General features: G+C 42.2%; 1 protein-coding gene across 1 annotated transcript in view; it reads left to right on the forward strand.

Moving 5' to 3' along the window:
• LOC121859592 (FMRFamide receptor-like) overlaps positions 1 to 18,412 on the forward strand; it is a 57,919-nt gene that overhangs the window by 19,369 nt on the left and 20,138 nt on the right. The window contains exon 2 of the mRNA XM_042356529.1: positions 9,988 to 10,064. Coding sequence (XP_042212463.1) covers positions 9,988 to 10,064 — 77 coding nt within the window. The remainder of the gene's footprint in view (positions 1 to 9,987; positions 10,065 to 18,412) is intronic.

Raw genomic sequence — 18,412 nt, forward strand, 5'->3', positions numbered from 1 at the left:
TAAGGCGTTGGGTTAGATTAGGTTTAGGTTAGGTTAGGTCTCAAGTTCCATAGACATACGCTATTAACGTCTTGCACGCACGCACACACACACACACCCCCTCCCCACGTTCATAAAACAATTTCCCATCATTTTTAAATCATCTAAGATAAGATTTCAGTGCTGGGGGAAATAACTCACTATATCAGTGTTAGTTGACGTTCTTGGTGTGTTTCCCTTTGAGTCATGTGGCTGGTCAGTGAGGGTGATGTAGAGGTTGTTGAAGTATTGTTGAAATTGTTGTAGTTGTTGTTATTCTTAATGTTGTAGTTGTTGTAGTTGTTGTTGTTGTTGTTGTGTGTGTTTCTCTGTTTCAGCTGCCAAGGTCTTTTAAGAATGTGTACACTAAGTCAGGATGGTACAACACTTCAACACACAGGTGGTACTAATATATTGTTCACAGATGGTACAATATTTTCGTTCAATTATCTCTCATAACTGTTGACAAAAGAATGGATTAAGTTATGGTAGATTCTCATACGCTAATCCTTGTATCGTAAGTTAAGTGAGTCAGTTAGATACGTTCTTAACTCATTAACCTTTGAGAATCTACCATTGTATCGTAAGTTAAGTGAGTTAGATACGTTCTCACATCACCAGTTATGGAGGAAAATCTTAACTTAGTAATCTTTAAGAATCCACTTTTACACCGCACAGGTGAGTTAATTAGATGCGTCCACACATCTCCAATTAATGGTGTTAAGTCATAAACCTTACCAAATTTTGCGATTTCGAACCCGTGTCATGGGGCTGTGATTGAGTCATAATAACCGCGTGACAGGGAAGTAACGAGCGTGTTCTGGGTAACGAATGAGGGTGATTAGTACCGCGGGCTTAACTACTACTTTTTTGACGCCTGGGTGATTTAGTGGTGCGTGGATTAATGGCGTCAACGAAATGCAGATTGTTATTATAATTGGCTCTCTGACATAAGCCCTGACATAACCCCTAATATAAACCCCTGATATGACTCCCCTGACACGACTCTCCTGACATGACTCCCCTGAGATAACTAACGTGACCCCCTTAACTGACCTCTGATATCACCTAGTTTCTTTTGATATTAGAAGGGGAGTTTAGTGCCATCCAGACTGTCAGCAGACGCAACTTAGCTGACAGATATTGACAGATCAGAAAGTAACCTGAAGAAGGAGGGGGAGGAGACGGAAGCTGTCAGTGTGTTGATTGAGTTTAGAGATACAGTAGTTTTACCTCGCACCAGAGAGAGAGGAGACAGGTTTAGGGCGTCAGGAGAAACAGGTCGTAACCTCTAGGGAACAGACAGACCCCTATCTGTCTCTCAGCTGCTAGTGGGGAGCGCGAAATGGAGACACACACACACACACACACACACACACACACACACACACACACACACAGTAGTCGTATGTAAGAAATTCGTAAGTACTTGAAGACATTTTAAGTTACAAGGATTTTCTTGAGACACAGTTGAGTGTTTCTACTTATTCGTGGTAACACTGAACTAATATACTGTGTGTGTATATATATATATATGGAAACAATAGTTATGAGCTCCCATGTTGACAAACGGTTCGCTCCCATCTAAGATTAATGTCAGACTGCTGCCGTCTCTAGGGGCGGGAAGCCGACAAGATGTCACAACACTTACGTCTGCATGCTAAGAAGTCAGACCGTTTGACCTTGGTGTGAGCGAGGGTTATTGTGTGGCATACTAAGGTGTTTGTTATATATACATACTGGTGACAGAACATATCTCGGCCACCACCTTACCAAGTCCTCACGGTTATTATCCTCAGTGTCTTAACCATGTGACACTGACTAAACTGTGTGAAGTTTTCTTGAAGTTCACATGTGTTCACAGACGTCTTAAAGATAATGCCTGTGTGCATCACTAACCTACCAGAAGAGACAAACTGCAATGGTTTTGAGTCCCGTGTAGCCCCAGCTGGCTCACGCGTCTGACGACAGCTTCTTGGCTGAGGATGCCGCCACACTTCTACGTGCCACATCTACTGTGCTGGAGTGACCAAGTTTAGTGGTTTTATCCACAGAGTTGATCGGTCTTGTCCAGTTACTGGCTCACTGCTGTGCCAGGCCTAGGGTCAGCTGTTACAGCGGCGTGGTAGAAGTCGTTACCTCAGCTGTGGTCAACTCCGACGGCTTGTGATGTCCTGAAAATCCCGTAGAGGCTGTAGACCCTTTAAATGCTTGTAGGGAGAGCGAAAACGTTGGTATCGTCTCTTGCTTGACGACACACTCGTGATGAGAAGTGTGCATAAGATCATATGCACAAATGATGTTTACAGTTGAGGCGCCACAGGGGATATCACCCCTTGTGGCGTCTCGTTGCGCTATCAGCTTGTTAGGATTCCTCATCCATTTGTGGGTGAGTGTAAGTTTAGTGATTCTTGCTGGATAGTGATGATTCTTGGGAATTCATAAGCCTGAATATTGATACTGGAGGATTTTTTTTAAGCATGAATATGAAATTACTGAATCTTGAAGACACCGAGTCATGAATATTGTGATTCTTTGTGACTCTTGAATTCTTAAGACTTGAATCATAAATCATTTAATGCTGAATATCTTAACTCCTGAATTTTGGAAGAATCTTGTTAACAGGCCTTTCATCCCGACTCACTTATTACCTACTGCTCTCCTTAATAAATCTCAGTGAAGCATAGTTGTCACTCCGAGTGTCGCTGTGGTCAAATGTGGAGGTACTCATCACACACACACACACACACACACACACACACTAGTATGAGCTCCCCTTAACGACCGTCTCTAGGGGCGGGTAGCCGGCAATTGGTCACGACACTTAGGTCTGCATAGTAAGAGGTCAGACAGTTTGACCTATGACCCTGCTGTGAGGAAGGGGGCTATTGAGGTGTTTCTTATTCTCACACAGACACAGACATACATACATACATACATACACAGACAGACAGACATAGGTAGGGAGGGAGGGAGGGAGGGAGGGAGGGAGGAGGGAGGGAGGGAGGAGGGAGGGAGGGAGGGAGGGAGGGAGGAGAGAGAGACAGACAGACAGACAGACAGACAGACATGCTCTCTCTACCTATTCATAGCTCCTATTAACCTCACTTCACATCACCGCCCACACCCCTAATTGAGCCAATACCTCCCCTGTGGTGATCAAGCTGTCCAGGCTAATTAGTAGTAATTAATCAATACCTAATGACCTTAAATGCTATTGAGATTTATGGTCCAATCACTTACATCAGTTTAATTGGCCTAATTTGTTGTTTATTGTCATTAGAGAGTTATTGAAAGGTATGTCGTTAGAGGTTTAATTTTCTTGGGGGGTCGTCTTTAGTGTAAATATTAATGGTTTTTAGATGGTTTAATGAGTGTTTGTTTAGGTGGTTTATTAGGTCTTAGTTTTAGGTGCTTCAACTACCGGTTATTAAGCACCGTTCGTTAGGTCTTAGTTTTAGGTGCTTCAACTACCAGGGTTTAAGCACCGTTCATTAGGTCTTAGTTTTAGGTGCTTCAACTACCAGGGTTATTAAGCACCGTTCATGGTCTTAGTTTTAGGTGCTTCAACTACCAGGGTTATTAAGCACCGTTCATTAGGTCTTAGTTTTAGGTGCTTCAACTACCATGGTAACAATACAACTAAGAATCAATATTTGCAATTGCATGAGTTTTATTTCCTTCATTTAATTTCCTTGTCGCATCAAAGGATAGAATTTTTGCAACACGTGGCAGAAAATTCTTATTAATACCCACAAATATAGGTCATTGCAATTGAACAGACCATCTCATTAAATATACAACTTTGCAATTGCAGATCTTATAAATCCCCAGTTCATTTAGTTCTTGCAATCGTGGGATGAATCATTTACTCCAGGACACTGCAAATTGTAAAAAGTCTCATTAAATATTCAGCCTTGCAATTGCAGAAATCATAATACACTTTTTAATTTTCTTTTTTACAACGACGAAAAAAAAGTGTTAAACAGCTGTTGCACTATACGGTATAATTAATTGTAGGTAATTATAATTGAGAATTCGTCAGAGACTGACTGGTGGTGTCTTTCAATTTAAACATCATTAAGTTAGGTGTTATGCAGCATCACCTTCCCTCACTCACTCCTAATTGGTCTCAACTTAAATGCTAAAAAAAGTTTAATTAGTACAACAGTTTAGAACAATTAGCATTAAATTACCCTACCTTGTTAAAGACTGTTATTGTGTGTGTGTGTGTGTGTGTGTGTGTGTGTGTTTACAAGTTTTGTCTCACGCTGCATATCGAACCTGACCTGACTTGACCTGACCTGACCTGACCTGACCTACTTCCATTGCCTCTCATTTCACCTAGTATCAAGAGGTTCCATTAGCCACTGTTGGGTGTACGGGTATAGTGCCTGATGGATAATTGGACCTCGACTGTAGTGCCGTTCTGTCTTGGAGGGAATCGAACCCGGAGCATCTTAATACTAGTGAGAGAATTCTATCTAATACCTCTCTCTCTCTCTCTTTTCTCTCTCTTAACCCTATAAGTATGTCTGTTTCTCTCACCCGTGTATGTATGTATGTATGTATGTATGTATGTATGTATGCCTCTCTCCCTCCCTCTCACACACACCTCCACCCCACCCTCCCTCTCACCTCCACCCCCACTCACTCTCCCTCTCACACCCTCCACCCCACTCCCCTCCCTCTCACACCCCTCCGCCCTCTCCCTCTCACACCCTCCCACCCCACTCTCCCTCCCTCTCACATCCACTCCACCCACTCTCCCTCCCTCTCACACACACCTCCACCCCCCTCCCTCCCTCCCCCACATCCACTCCCACCCCTCTCCCTCCCCCCCTCACACCTCCCACCCCTCTCTCTCCCTCTCCCTACTCCATCCCTCTCCCTCCTCTTACACCACTCTCCCTCCCTCTCACACCTCCACCCCCCCTCTCCTCCCCTCCCCACCCCCCTCCCACCCCTCTCTCTCTCCCTCTCCCTCCCACTCCACCCCTCTCCTCCCTCTCACCCACTCCACCCCTCTCCCTCCCCTCTCACACACACCTCCACCCCACTCCCCTCCCTCTACACTCCCCTCCACCCCTCTCCCTCCCTCTACCCACTCCACCCCCTCACCTTCCCTCTCCTCCCTCTCCCTCCCTCACACCTCCACCCCCCCCTCTCCCTCCACACCCCACCTCCCCCCTCTAACATAACTAAAATACAATTGAGTTCGGTTCTGGTTTACTTGTATCAGCGTAACTTGGATGTGGTGTGTGGTGTGGTGATGGTGGTGTGGTGTGTGCTGTGTGGTGGTATGGTGTGGTGTGCTGTGGTGGTATGGTGTGGTGGTGGTATGGTGGTGGTGTGGTGAAACTCTCGTTCACTTTACACCACTTCGGAGACAAAATTCCATTAATTTCACCGCATTTACCAGACTAACGTAGGTAAAAAAATGTAAATAAAAAAATAATAAATAAAGGAAGAACACGAAAAAGAAAACAGAATAATAAATAAGAGAAATAGAAGAGAGAGAAGAAGACAATACGGTATAAGGATATCGCTGACTTAGACATTTTATGAAGGTTTAGATGAAAGATGGGATGATGATGATGGCGCTTTTATTACGAAGGAAGGAAGGAAGAGGCAATGGAAGAAGAACAGGAATAAAAGAGAATAATTACGTAAAGAGAATTAGGAGGAAATGGGAGAATGAGATAAGAAACGTTTGATATATTTAATTCGTTAGCTTTAATATTCCTATTTGTCCTTATTTATTACGAAGGGGAGAATAGGGCCGAAAGGAGAATTAGGAGAGGAGAAGATGAAAAGAGGTGATAGAGAGAAACAACAAGATGAAATGGTAGTAAGAGAGAGAGAGAGAGAATCTACTCACAACATAGTACCAAATCCAAGAAAATAATCCTTAAATTTTTTCTCTTAAACAGTCTCAGTGCAATATAGCCGCCATCTTGAAACCACCACACACACACACACACACACACACACACACACACACACACACACACACAAAACAGACCACCGAAAAATTAGTCTTCTCAACCATAGTTAAGAACAGAAATGTAAAAATTAATCGTAAGTTAATTTTAAAACTCAACTTTAGGTTTCCGATTCTCAAAGAAATTTACGATATTTTCCTGCCATGAACTCGAGTCACAGAGCAGTTTGGAAGCCATTATGGGTTGTTTTGTGCTGTAGTATAAATTAGATCAATTTTACCTCTTAAATTTAATGTAAGAATCTTTGAGAATCCATCATTTGTATAAAAGACTTAAAGTGAGTCAGTCAGGTAAATACTGTATATCTTCATTTACGAGGAAAAATTAACGTAACAATCACCAAGAATTAACCAGTGTGAAATTCCTTAAGAGATTCAATTACATAAGCGTTTTAGGATAAAGTTACGACATTTTTTTAATACTTACGAGAAAAAATAAAGTAAAAAAAATCTGAAAATCCATCATCATTCAGTAATATAAGTGAATTAATTACTTAAGTGTTGAAGTATAAAGTTACAACGGTTTTTTTAGACTTACGAGAAAATTTTAACGTAAGATCTTTTGTAACTGGAGGGAGGAGGAGGGAGCTAGCCTTTTCTGTGAGCAAAATTAAATGCTAATAGGGAGACTAAAATAGGAGGGACTATCTTAATTGCAACGTTAATTGTCAGCTGAGATGTCAGCCGTGAGAGTCAGCTATGAGGCGGTGTTAGTTGTGTGAGGATCTATCAGCAGTAAGGGAGTGTCAGCATTAAGGGAGTTTCAGCAGTAAGGGCGTATGAGCAGTAAGGGAGTCTCAACATTAAGGGGGTGTCAGCAGTAAGAGTCTCAACATTAAGGGAGTGTCAGCAGTGAGGGAATCTCAACATTAAGGGAAAGTCAGCAATGAATGTCAGCCTTGATGGACACTAATGAGACGAGCTGTCAGGAATGTTGTGTGGTTATGAGTTTAAAACTGACTTTATGAGCAAAGTTGTGAGTACTACCACACATCACCACACTCTACCACACCATTACCACAGTCTACCACACACCACCACACTACAACCACATCACCACACTCTACCACACCATTACCACACTCTACCACAGTCTACCACACACCACCACGCTACAACCACTCTCAACCATACTCTACCACACACCACCACACTACAACCACACTCAACCATACTCTACCACGCACCACCACCTACAACCACACACCACCACACTCTACCATACTACTACTAACACACACACACACACACTTACCACACACCCACACAACATTAACCTAACCAAAAACTTAATCACAAACACAAAAAAAATTAAAGAAGTACAAAGATTGGCAAAAAATACTTGAAATGTACAGAAAAGACAAATGAGATACTTTAGTCAAATAATTAAGGATGAAGAAAATAACATATATTAATAGACAAAGCTGAGGGTAGGAAGGTAGAGACTGGGATGGATGAATTAAATTAAACAGCTGAGTCCCCCCAGAGAGAAACAAAAACTTTAGAGAATTGATAAAAAAAAAAACGAAAATATTTAGAGTAGAGGGCTGTGGTCGCCAACCCTTAGATATAAAGACGGTATTCTGATTACTTAATATAATCTATTTACATATCATATATTGTACCAGTAACATTAACCATTTCATATATATTATCTTTATTTTCGTTATGTTGCTCCCCTTAAAAAGGTTTTCGATATATAGTAAGACAAGTATTCAGCGAAAACTCTTTACCCGGGATGATACACTGAACGACCACCACATAATACTAGCTCACAGCGTCCCGATATCACAGCTTGGCTTATAGCACCACCTCGATATCACACCAGTATATCACAAAGACTTTCCCAATACAGCAAAAATCATCTGTGTCAAATATGAATAGCCAATAGTGTGTGTGTGTGTGTGTGTGTGTGTGTGTGTGTGTTTCTTTGACTAGTAAAGGTCGTTTTACTGGTGTTTGTGGAGAGAGAGAGAGAGAGAGAGATTTGCCCTCAGTCGTCACTTTAGGTTATGAGAAAGAGGGGGAAGTGAGGAAAGAAAACGGAGACTTGTGAGGAGGGGAAACTGTAGGAAATCTAATTAGAAATCAGACGTCGGGGGGAAAAGCGTTGCTGATCTTATGAACGCTGACAGAGCTGACACTGCTGACAGTCTTGGTAGTCCTGACGCATTGTTGATTATCATGATTTTGCTCAATGTTATAGTTTTTTCAATACTGCTGACAGCCAGGAAATTGCTGACGCTTTGATATTTCTGACATTCATGGAGTTACTGACATTAATGATATTGCTGACACTCTGCCTACTTACTGCTGACACTTCACAAACACAACAAAAAAAACTTGCAAGAAAATAAAGACTTGAAGAATAACTGAAAATGTCACTCGTTTGTTGATAACACCCAGTGCTGTTAAATGCTGTTAAGACTGCTGTTAAATGCTGTGAAGAATACTGTTAAGAGTGCTGTTAAATACTGTTAGGATACTGTTAAATGTTATAAAATGTGCTGTTAAGAGTGCTGTTATATTATGTTAAATGCTGTTATGGTGTACTGTTAAAGGCTGTTAAGAGTGATATTAAATGCTGTTAAGAGTAATATTAAATGCTGTTAGGAGTACTGTTATATGTGCTGTTAAATGCTGTTAAGAGTGATGTTAAATGCTGGTAAGAGTTATGTTAAATGCTATTAAGAGTGCTGTTAAATGCTGTTAAGTGATGTGAAATTCTGTTAAGGGTGCTTTTAAGAGTGCTGTTAAAAGCTGTTAAGGGTGCTGTTAAACGCTGTTAAATGCTGTTAAGTGTGCTGTTAAATTATGTTAAGAATGCTGTTAAATGCGGTTTTGGTGTACTGTTAAATGCTGTTAAGAGTGCTGTTAAATGATGTTAAGAGTGTTGTTAAATGTTAAGACTGCTGTTAAATTCTGTTAAATGCTGTTAAGAGTTGTTAAATTCTGTTAAATGCTGTTATGAGTGCTGTCAAATGCTGTTAGGAGTAATTTTAAAGGCTGTTAATAATGCTGTTAAGAGTGTTGTTAGAAGTGCTGATAAGAGTGCTGTTAAGAATGCTGTTAAATGCTGTTAGGAGTGCTGTTAAGTGCTGCTAAGATTGCTGTTAAGAATGCTGTTAGGAGTGCTGTTAAATGCTGTTAGGAATGCTGTTAAATGCTGCTAAGAATGCTGTTAAGAGTGCTGTTAAAAATCGTGTTAAGTGCTATTAAGAGAGCTGCCAATAATGCTGTTAAAGTTTTATCAAGAGTGCTGTAAAGAGTGCTGTTAAATGCTGTTAAGAGGCTGTACCATCTTCACCATTGAGTCACGTCTTTCACTAATGGTAACTGGTTTTTCTTCTTCCCACGCTCGTGATATATTTCCCCACGGCTATTTTCCTATCTATTTTCCCTTCATTTTCATTTATGTTTTTTCCCTATATGTATATTTTATTTATTTTTATGTTTCTTTAAAGGTGTATAGCCAAGCGAGGTGTCTGTATGTATGTTTAACTCGTTTTGTTTTTATAGACGTGTTTTTTTTTTTGGTTAACACCGCTCCCGTCAGCACTGTTCCTCCTCCCTCCCCGGATCACCAGAGTAACTACAGGTGTTAATTGTTATTGTGGCTATAACGACAGAGGGACTTGTTGCTTTTATAAGTGTAATGGTCTCATGGTGGTAGTTAGTGTTATTGTTATTATTGGTATTATTATTATTATTAGTGTTATTGTTTATTATTATTATTATTAGTATTATTGTTATTATTATTATTTTTTATTATTATTATTGTTAGTAGTAGTTATTATTATTATACATGCAAATAATGTATGTTTATAAACAATGACACATACTGGTACAAATGACACATACTGGTACACACACACACACACACACACACACACACACACACACACACACACACACACACACACACGGTATAAAACTCTCGACTATCACAGTTCAAATCTTTTCAGGCAGCACCTCTATCTGGATCACCGTGACCTTTACCATCGAGCGTTATATAGCCGTCTCTCATCCAATCAAAGGAAAGGTGAGTTACGACCAAGGTTTGTGATTGGCTGACAGGTTGGGTAGATTGGTGGGGATGGAAGTGATTGTGATTACTTTGTTTTTGTTGTGGCTTGTGATGTTTGAGGGTCTGGAATTCGCTTTTGTTTTTTGGTTCTTTTAACTTTTAGTATTTTCTTTATATTATATTATATATTTTTTTTAAAGTTATTATCAGTGTTATTTTCATTATTATTTTTATTATCAATATGGCTCATACTAATATTATTATTATTATTATTATTATTATTATTGTTATTATTATTATTATTATTATTATTATTATTATTATTTTTCCTTACTGTACAAACTGCTACATGCACCCAGAACATATTAATTACAATCATTTACCTAAATACTAATTACCCGGTTGCAGTTAATTACAGAGTGGGTTGCGTTAAGTGAGTCTATATTTTAATTACTCGTATATATAGTCAACAACTCTTCTATAAGTGATTTAACTTTGATGGTAATTAAATGAGGTAAATGTTAGGTGATTGGTGTTGTGGGATTGGTGTTGTGGGATTGGTGTTGTGGGATTGGTGTTGTGGGATTGGTGTTGTGGGATTGGTGGGAATGTAGGATTGACTTTATACATATCAGAAAAATAGAAGACAGTTTCATACATACGAACAAGAGAGAGACAGTTTCATACATACGAACAAGAGAGAGACATTTTTCATACATAACAAAAAGAGACAGTTTCATACATACGAACAAGAGAGAGACAGTTTCATACATACGAACAAGAGAGAGACTTTTATACATACAAAAAAAGGTGGAAGAGACTTTTGAGACATAAATATCTCTCAGCAGTAAGTCTCTCATGGGCAAGAGACGTGAGCTGAGTGATGAAGCTGAACCAACCGGTGACAAGGGTAGGGAAGGGGGAGAGAGAAGGGGAGAGAGGGAGAGAGGGGGAGAGAGAGGAAGGGGGAGAGGGAGAGGGGAGGAAGGGGGAGAGAGAAGGGGAGAAGGGAGGAAGGGGGAGAGGGGAGGAAGGGGGAGAGGGGAGAGGGAAGTGGGGAGAAGGAGGGAAAGGGGGGAGAGGGGGAGGGGGGGAAGGGGGAGAAGGAGGAAAGGGAGAGAGAGGGGAAGGGGGAGGGGAGAGGGAAGGGGGAGAGGGGGAGAAGGGGGGGAAGGGGATTTTAATCTAGAATTATGGTGATAGATAGATAGATAGATAGATAGATAGAGAAGAGAAGACCACCCCCTCCCATAATTTTAGGAAACATAATGGCCTCAGCTCTTATTAATGACCCCACACTTAAATATGAATCAATTATATAACCCGGAACCATCTTATGATTTAATGAGCCGTAATCTCTTGGTTCTCTCAATATGGAAGAAGATTATCTCACCCAAGGAGAGAGATAGTCTGTGTTCTCTCTCCCTCTCTCTCTCTCTTTCTCTCTCTCCCTCTCTCTCTCTCTCTCACTTTCTCTTCACGTCTTTCTTCACTAATCTTCCTACTAAGTCTTTTTCTTTCTCTCCAGTTCTTTCTTTTAATCTCTCTCTCTCTCTCTCTCTCTCTCTCTCTCTCTCTCTCTCTCTCTCAAGACGCCACAACCTGACCTGGAAATAGTGAAGGTCAGAGAGAACAAATAGTCGAGTTAAGACTGTATTAGGTCCGGGTCGTAAAGCCAACAAGACCTTCAGAACAGGAACGTGAATTCTGTGTGTGTCTGTGTGTGTGTATGTCTGTATGTCTGTGTGTGTGTCTGTATGTCTGTGTGTGTGTCTGTATGTCTGTGTGTGTGTCTGTGTGTGTGTCTGTATGTCTGTCTGTGTGTGTGTCTGTATGTCTGTGTGTGTGTGTGTCTGTGTGTGTGTGTGTGTGTGTGTGTATGTCTGTATGTCTGTGATAATTATTGTTTGGTGAATTAATACTGTGTGTGTCTGTCTGTATGTGTGTGTGTGTGTGTGTGTGTGTGTCTGTCTGTATGTGTGTGTGTGTGTGTGTGTCTGTCTGTATGTCTGTGTGTGTGTGTGTGTGTGTGTCTGTGTGTGTGTGTCTGTATGTCTGTGTGTGTCTGTATGTGTGTGTGTGTCTGTGTGTCTGTGTGTGTCTGTATGTGTGTGTGTGTGTGTGTGTGTGTGTGTGTGTGTCTGTATGTCTGTATGTCTGTGATAATGTATTGGTGGGGAATTAATGTGTGTGTGTCTCTGTCTGTATGTGTCTGTGTGTGTGTCTGTATGTCTGTGTGTGTGTGTGTGTGTGTGTGTGTGTGTCTGTCTGTCTGTATGTCTGTGTGTGTGTCTGTATGTCTGTGATAATTATTGTTTGGTGAATTAATACTGTGTGTGTGTCTGTACGTGTCTGTATGAGTCTGTACGTGTCTTTATGTCTATCACAGACACATGGAAGTCTGTCTACTACCTGTCTGTTCAAGCCATAAGCCATTCTGTCAACACTTTGAAAAACTGTCTGTTACTGTACCACCCATAAGTCTCTTTCACTGACATTTAAACCACGTCTGTCTGTCTGTCTGTCTTTACGCAGGACTTGTCTAATCTACTTACTAGGTGTCTGTCTGTCTGTCTGTCTGCCATTTGCTTTCTCTCTCTCTCTCTCTCTCTCTCTCTCTCTCTCTGTCTCTCTCTCTCATTTTCTGCCTAGTTCTCTGTCTGTCCGTCTGTCTCTACGTGTGTGTGTCCCTCTCTCTCTCTCTGTCTGTCTCTGTCTTTTGTCTGTCTATTTGTGTGTCTCTCTCTCTCTCTCTCTCTCTCTCTCTCTCTCTCTCTCTCTCTCTCTCATAAAATAGGGAGTACCATTACCCGTCGACCTCCATTAGAACCTTTAAGACCAAACCTTCCTCCTCTTCCTTCTTCCTCCTCTTTCTTCTTCCTCCTCTTCCTTCTTCCTCCTCTTTCTTCCTTCTTCCTCCTCTTTCTTCCTTCTTTCCCCTTAAGGAAGATCAGGAAGACTTAAGGAAGATCAGGAAGACTTAAGGAAGATCAGGAAGACTGAAGATCAGGAAGACTTAAGGAAGATCAGGAAGACTTAAGGAAGATCAGGAAGACTTAAGGAAGATCAGGAAGACTTAAGGAAGATTAGGAAGATGTGTGTGTGTGTGTGTAACACCGAGTTTGAAGTGTCATTGATGGCATTAAGTTAGGTTTCATCATCTCTTAGAGTTCTCTACCTTAGATATCTCTCATATAAAGGGAGAATTGTGTTATCTCCCTGTCTCTCATATAAAGGGAGAATTGTGTTATCTCCCTGTCTCTCATATAAAGGGAGAATTGTGTTATCTCCCTGTGTCTCTCATATAAAGGGAGAATAGTGTCAATTTGTGTGTTATCATCTCCCTTAATGTCACTTCTGTCGGGTGCCAGAAAGTGACAGGAAGTGCCAGGGAGTGACAGGAAGTGCCAGGGAGTGACAGTAAGTGCCAGGGAGTGACAGGGAGTGTCATTAAGTGTCAAGGAGTGACAGTAAGTGCCAAGGAATCGCAGTAAGTTCCAGGGAGTGTCAGTGAGTGTCAGTAAGTGTTAGGGAGTGTCATTAAGTGTCAAGGAGTGACAGTAAGTGCCAAGGAATTGCAGTAAGTTCCAGGGAGTGACAGGGAGTATCAGTAAGTGCCAGGGAGTGACAGTAAGTGCCAGGGATGGACAGTAAGTTCCAGGGAGTGACAGGGAGTATCAGTAAGTGACAGGGAGTATCAGTAAGTGCCAGGAAGTGACAGTAAGTGCCAAGGAATTGCAGTAAGTTCCAGGGGAGTGACAGGGAGTATCAGTAAGTGCCAGGAAGTGACAGTAAGTGCCAAGATTGCAGTAAGTTCAGGGAGTGTCAGTAAGTGTCAGGGAGTGTTAGTGTCGGGGTGTCAGTAAGTGTCAGGGAGTGTCAGTAAGTGTTAGGGAAAGGAATTGCAGTAAGTTCAGGGAGTGTCAGTAGTGTCAGGGGTGGTGTCAGGGGTGTCAGTAAGTGTTAGGAAAGGTGCAGTAAGTTCCAGGGTGACAGTAAGTGTCAAGGGGAGTGTCAGTAAGTTCCAGGGAGTGACAGTAAGTGTCGGGAGTGACAGTAAGTGTCAGGGAGTGTCAGTAAGTGTGTCAGGGGTGTCAGTAAGTGTCAGGGGTGTCAGTAAGTGTTAGGGGTGTCATTAAGGTGTCAGGGGTGGTGTCAGGGTGTCAGTAAGGTGTCGGGAGTGTCAGTAAGTGTTAGGGAGTCATTAAGGTGTCAGGTGTCAGGTAGTGTGGGTGTCAGGGGTGTCATAGTGTCAGGAAGTGTCAGTAAGTGTTAGGGAGAGCCATTAAGTGCCAGGGAGTGCAATGGAATACCCAAAAGATGCTCTAAAATGGAGGAAACTCTTATTGTAAGGTATATCAACTCTCTCCACCTGTCTGTCTGTCTGTTTGTCTGTCTGTTTGTCTGTCTGTCTGTCTGTCTGTCTGTTTTTCTCCCTTTCCCTATTCTCTCTCTCTGTCTTTCTCTCTCCCTTACATCTATCTATCTATCTATCTATCTATCTATCTCTCTCTCTTCCCACACAGTAAAACAATAATGGTTGCCCCTCGTGTACAGTAACAAGGGTGTCCGGCTTAAGGGCCACCTAGGCGTGAATTTGTTTATGGTGTAGAAGCTGTCGCCAACACAACAACCACACCCTGAGTTAACGAGCTGCCTGACCCAGTGTCAAGGAGTAGTCAGAGAAGACCGGACAACTTGCCAACTGCACTGGCTAACCTGGAATACGATCTTCAAATCGATTAACATCCAGGTTCCCAATTACTGCTGGGTAGACAAGAGGCAAATGGTGTGAAGAAACTTGCCCATAATTTCACTCTTCCGGATCGAACCCGGGTGCCACACAGTCAACATCTTCACACACATACCACACTTTACCACAATCACCCCACCACACATTAACACATCACTACACATCACCACACTACAGGTACATCACTACACATCACTAAGTAGATTCCGTCAACAGAACTTAATTAAACTTACGGTGGAAAAAAATTTATTCTGCATATTTTTAAACTTAGATTTTATGAAGAGAGAGAGAAATGGGACGTGTTTTGCATAGGATTTTAGTTATAGAGGTTGAATTAACATATCGTTTTTTCCCCCTCCTTCCTTCCACCAGCCCCCTCCTTCCACCTCTCTCCATTATTCCTCTCCTTCCCTCCCCCTACATCTAACAGGAACCGACAGAAGAAACCTGCACCTCAAATAATGTTTATTCTGTAATGCAATAAATATTCACTTCTGTATTATTAAATTAAGGCAATACAGAGTGTATGTGGTCAATGTGTATAAAAATGTATTATGTAACGCCAGATTAAGTTACTTTATAGTTTATTAAGTAGCGCAAAAAGTGGATGTAGTCTGAATCATCAGGTCTGGTCACTTACAGCCAGATCTTGTTACTTAGAAAGATTTATAAGTATTGTAAGACGTGACTGTAGTGAGTGTAGCAACGGAACTTGTTAACTTAGGCGTGTGTGTGTGTTAAGTGATAAGCGATATTGACTTACTAAAGTAGACAGAACGTGACTGACACACACACACACACACACACACACACACACACACACACACACACACAATCTCATATAAAAACACTCACTTCTGGATGAGACGAGACACAAAAGTACCTATAAAAAACTCCCGGAAAAGACACAAAAATTTCGTGTTTTTATGATAGACATACACAGACACACACAAACACATACACACACACACACACACACACACACACACACACACACACACACAACATCGGCTCCACCACTAGTCGTAAAGTAAAGACTTGATCTCCTCTGCGTCCCAGGATAGTTTTCACATCTGCAATATTTTCAACACTCCAAAATATTTCCTGGGTCTCACCTGTTCATATTTTGATTTTTTTTTGGGGACATGCGAAATATTTGGCACCGGTATGGTTTAATAGGTTAGGTTAGGTTAGGTTAAGATAGGTTAGGTTAGGTTAAGATAGGTTAGGTTAAGATAGGTTAGGTTAAGCTAGGTTCCGTGCCCTAATCTGAGCATACCCAACTATCCCAAACTCCTGAAGATTTCCACATTCAACAATTTCTTATCCCACTCAACTATGTTAACGAACACCCGTCCAGCCACAGTCGAGTCTCAGGGCAATTCAGACCCCATAGAGACCCACATCTACATACCATTATGGAGATGAAGTGGTTCGTAAGGTCTCTCACTGCCGGAAAGGTTAAGTTAAGTTAGGTTTAGGTTAGGTTAGGTTTAGGTTAGGTTAGGTTAGGTTAGGTTAGGTTAGGTTAGGTTTAGGTTAGGTTAGGTTAGGTTTAGGTTAGAAGATAAAACTCGTACGAATCCATGCAGAGTCCAAACTATGATTGATTTCCATACAAATGAAATTCTCTGCTCGTTTTCCCTCTGTGTGTGTGTGTGTGTGTGAGAGAGAGTGTATGTGTGTGTGTGTGTGTGTGTGGTGTGTGTGTGTGTGTGTGTGTGTGTGTGGCAGCGAGGCAGGCTCCAACACCACCTCCTCTATCTGCGCCACTACGCTAAGTCTTTCCCATTACTTCACGTTCCTAGGGTCTTTACTCCTCACCGCCACTTCCCTAGGACTTTACTCCTCACTGCCACTTCCCTAGGGACTTTACTTCTACTGCCACTTCCTAGGGTCTTTACTCCTCTGCCACTTCCCTAAGGTCTTTACTACTTACTGCCACTTCCTAGGTTGTTATTCTCACCGCCACTTCTAAGGTCTTTACTACTTACTGCCACTTCCCTAGGTTATTTTTCCTCACCGCCACTTCCCTAGGGTCTTTCTTCTCCGCCACTTCCTAGGGACTTTCTCCTCACCGCCACTTCCTAGGTCTTTACTTCTCACCGCCACTTCCCTGGTTATTTATTCCTCACCGCCACTTCTAGGGACTTTACCCTCTACTGCTTCCCTAGGTCTTTACTTCTTACTGCCACTTCTAGGTCTTACTCCTCTGCCACTTCCCTAAGGTCTTTACTACTTCTGCCACTTCCCTAGGTTATTTATTCCTCACCGCCACTTCCTAGGTCTTTACTACCTACACTTCCCTAGGTTATTTATTCCTCACCGCCACTTCCTAGGTCTTTACTTCTCACCACTTCCCTAGGGTCTTTACTTCTCACCGACTTCCTAGGGACTTTACTCCTCACCGCCACTTCCCTAAGGTCTTTACTACTTACTTCCACTTTTCTACTACTTTCCCCAACTACCACCTACCACTACCTCCACCAAACACTACCACCACCTACCACCATCATCACCACCACCTACCACAATCACCCTACCACAATCACCACCTACCACCACTACCATCACCTACCACCACCACCAATCACTATTACAGTATATTCCACACCTGTTCCCTAGGTAAACACGCCTCCCCTCATCTCACCTTGCCAACCGAGGGTGTCCTTGTTATTGTATTTGTTAGCAGCAGCTCCAATACACATCATTGTATACATATTAATACGCATATGAATACATGCATACATGAATTTATGCATACAAAGCACAAGGTTGGGGGGGGGATATAGCTTTAATTTATTCATACACAGATGGAGAAATATATAACAGCAGGATTAAATAGTAATATTACTAAAGATACACACACACACACACACACACACACACACACCAATAAAACAAAGACGTACACACACAATAAAACAAAGACGTACACACACACACACACACACACACACACACACACACACACACACACACACACCAATAAAACAAAGACGTACACACACACACACACACACACACCAATAAAAAAAAGACGTACACACACACACACACACACACACACACACACACCAATAAAACAAAGACGTACACACACACACACACACCAATAAAACAAAGACGTACACACACACACACACACACACACACACACACACACACACACACACACACACACACACACACACACACACCACAATAAAACAAAGACGTACACACACACACACACACACACCAATAAAACAAGCGTACACACACACACACACACACACACACACAAACAAAGACACACATAGTTGGCCCAGACTTATTGTATCGTTGTCGTCAACAGTGGCTGTTGGTGTGTACAGTGTCAGACAGCCGAAATTACTGTTCAGGCCAGGATATTTACATGGTGTGTGAGTGGTGGGGTGGGGTGGGGTGGGGTGGTTGGGTGGGTGGTTGGTGAGGGGGTGGGAGGAGGGTGGGGTGGTTGGTGAGGTGGGTGGGGGTTGGGTAGGGTGGTGATGGTTGGTGAGGGTGGGGTGGGTGGTTGTGAGGGTGGTGATGGTTGGTGAGGGTGGGTGGGTGGTTGGTGAGGGTGTGGTGGTTGGTGAGGGTGGCC

The sequence above is a fragment of the Homarus americanus genome, unplaced genomic scaffold, assembly GCF_018991925.1.
Source record: "Homarus americanus isolate GMGI-L3 unplaced genomic scaffold, GMGI_Hamer_2.0 scaffold7626, whole genome shotgun sequence".
Lineage (NCBI taxonomy): Eukaryota > Metazoa > Arthropoda > Malacostraca > Decapoda > Nephropidae > Homarus > Homarus americanus.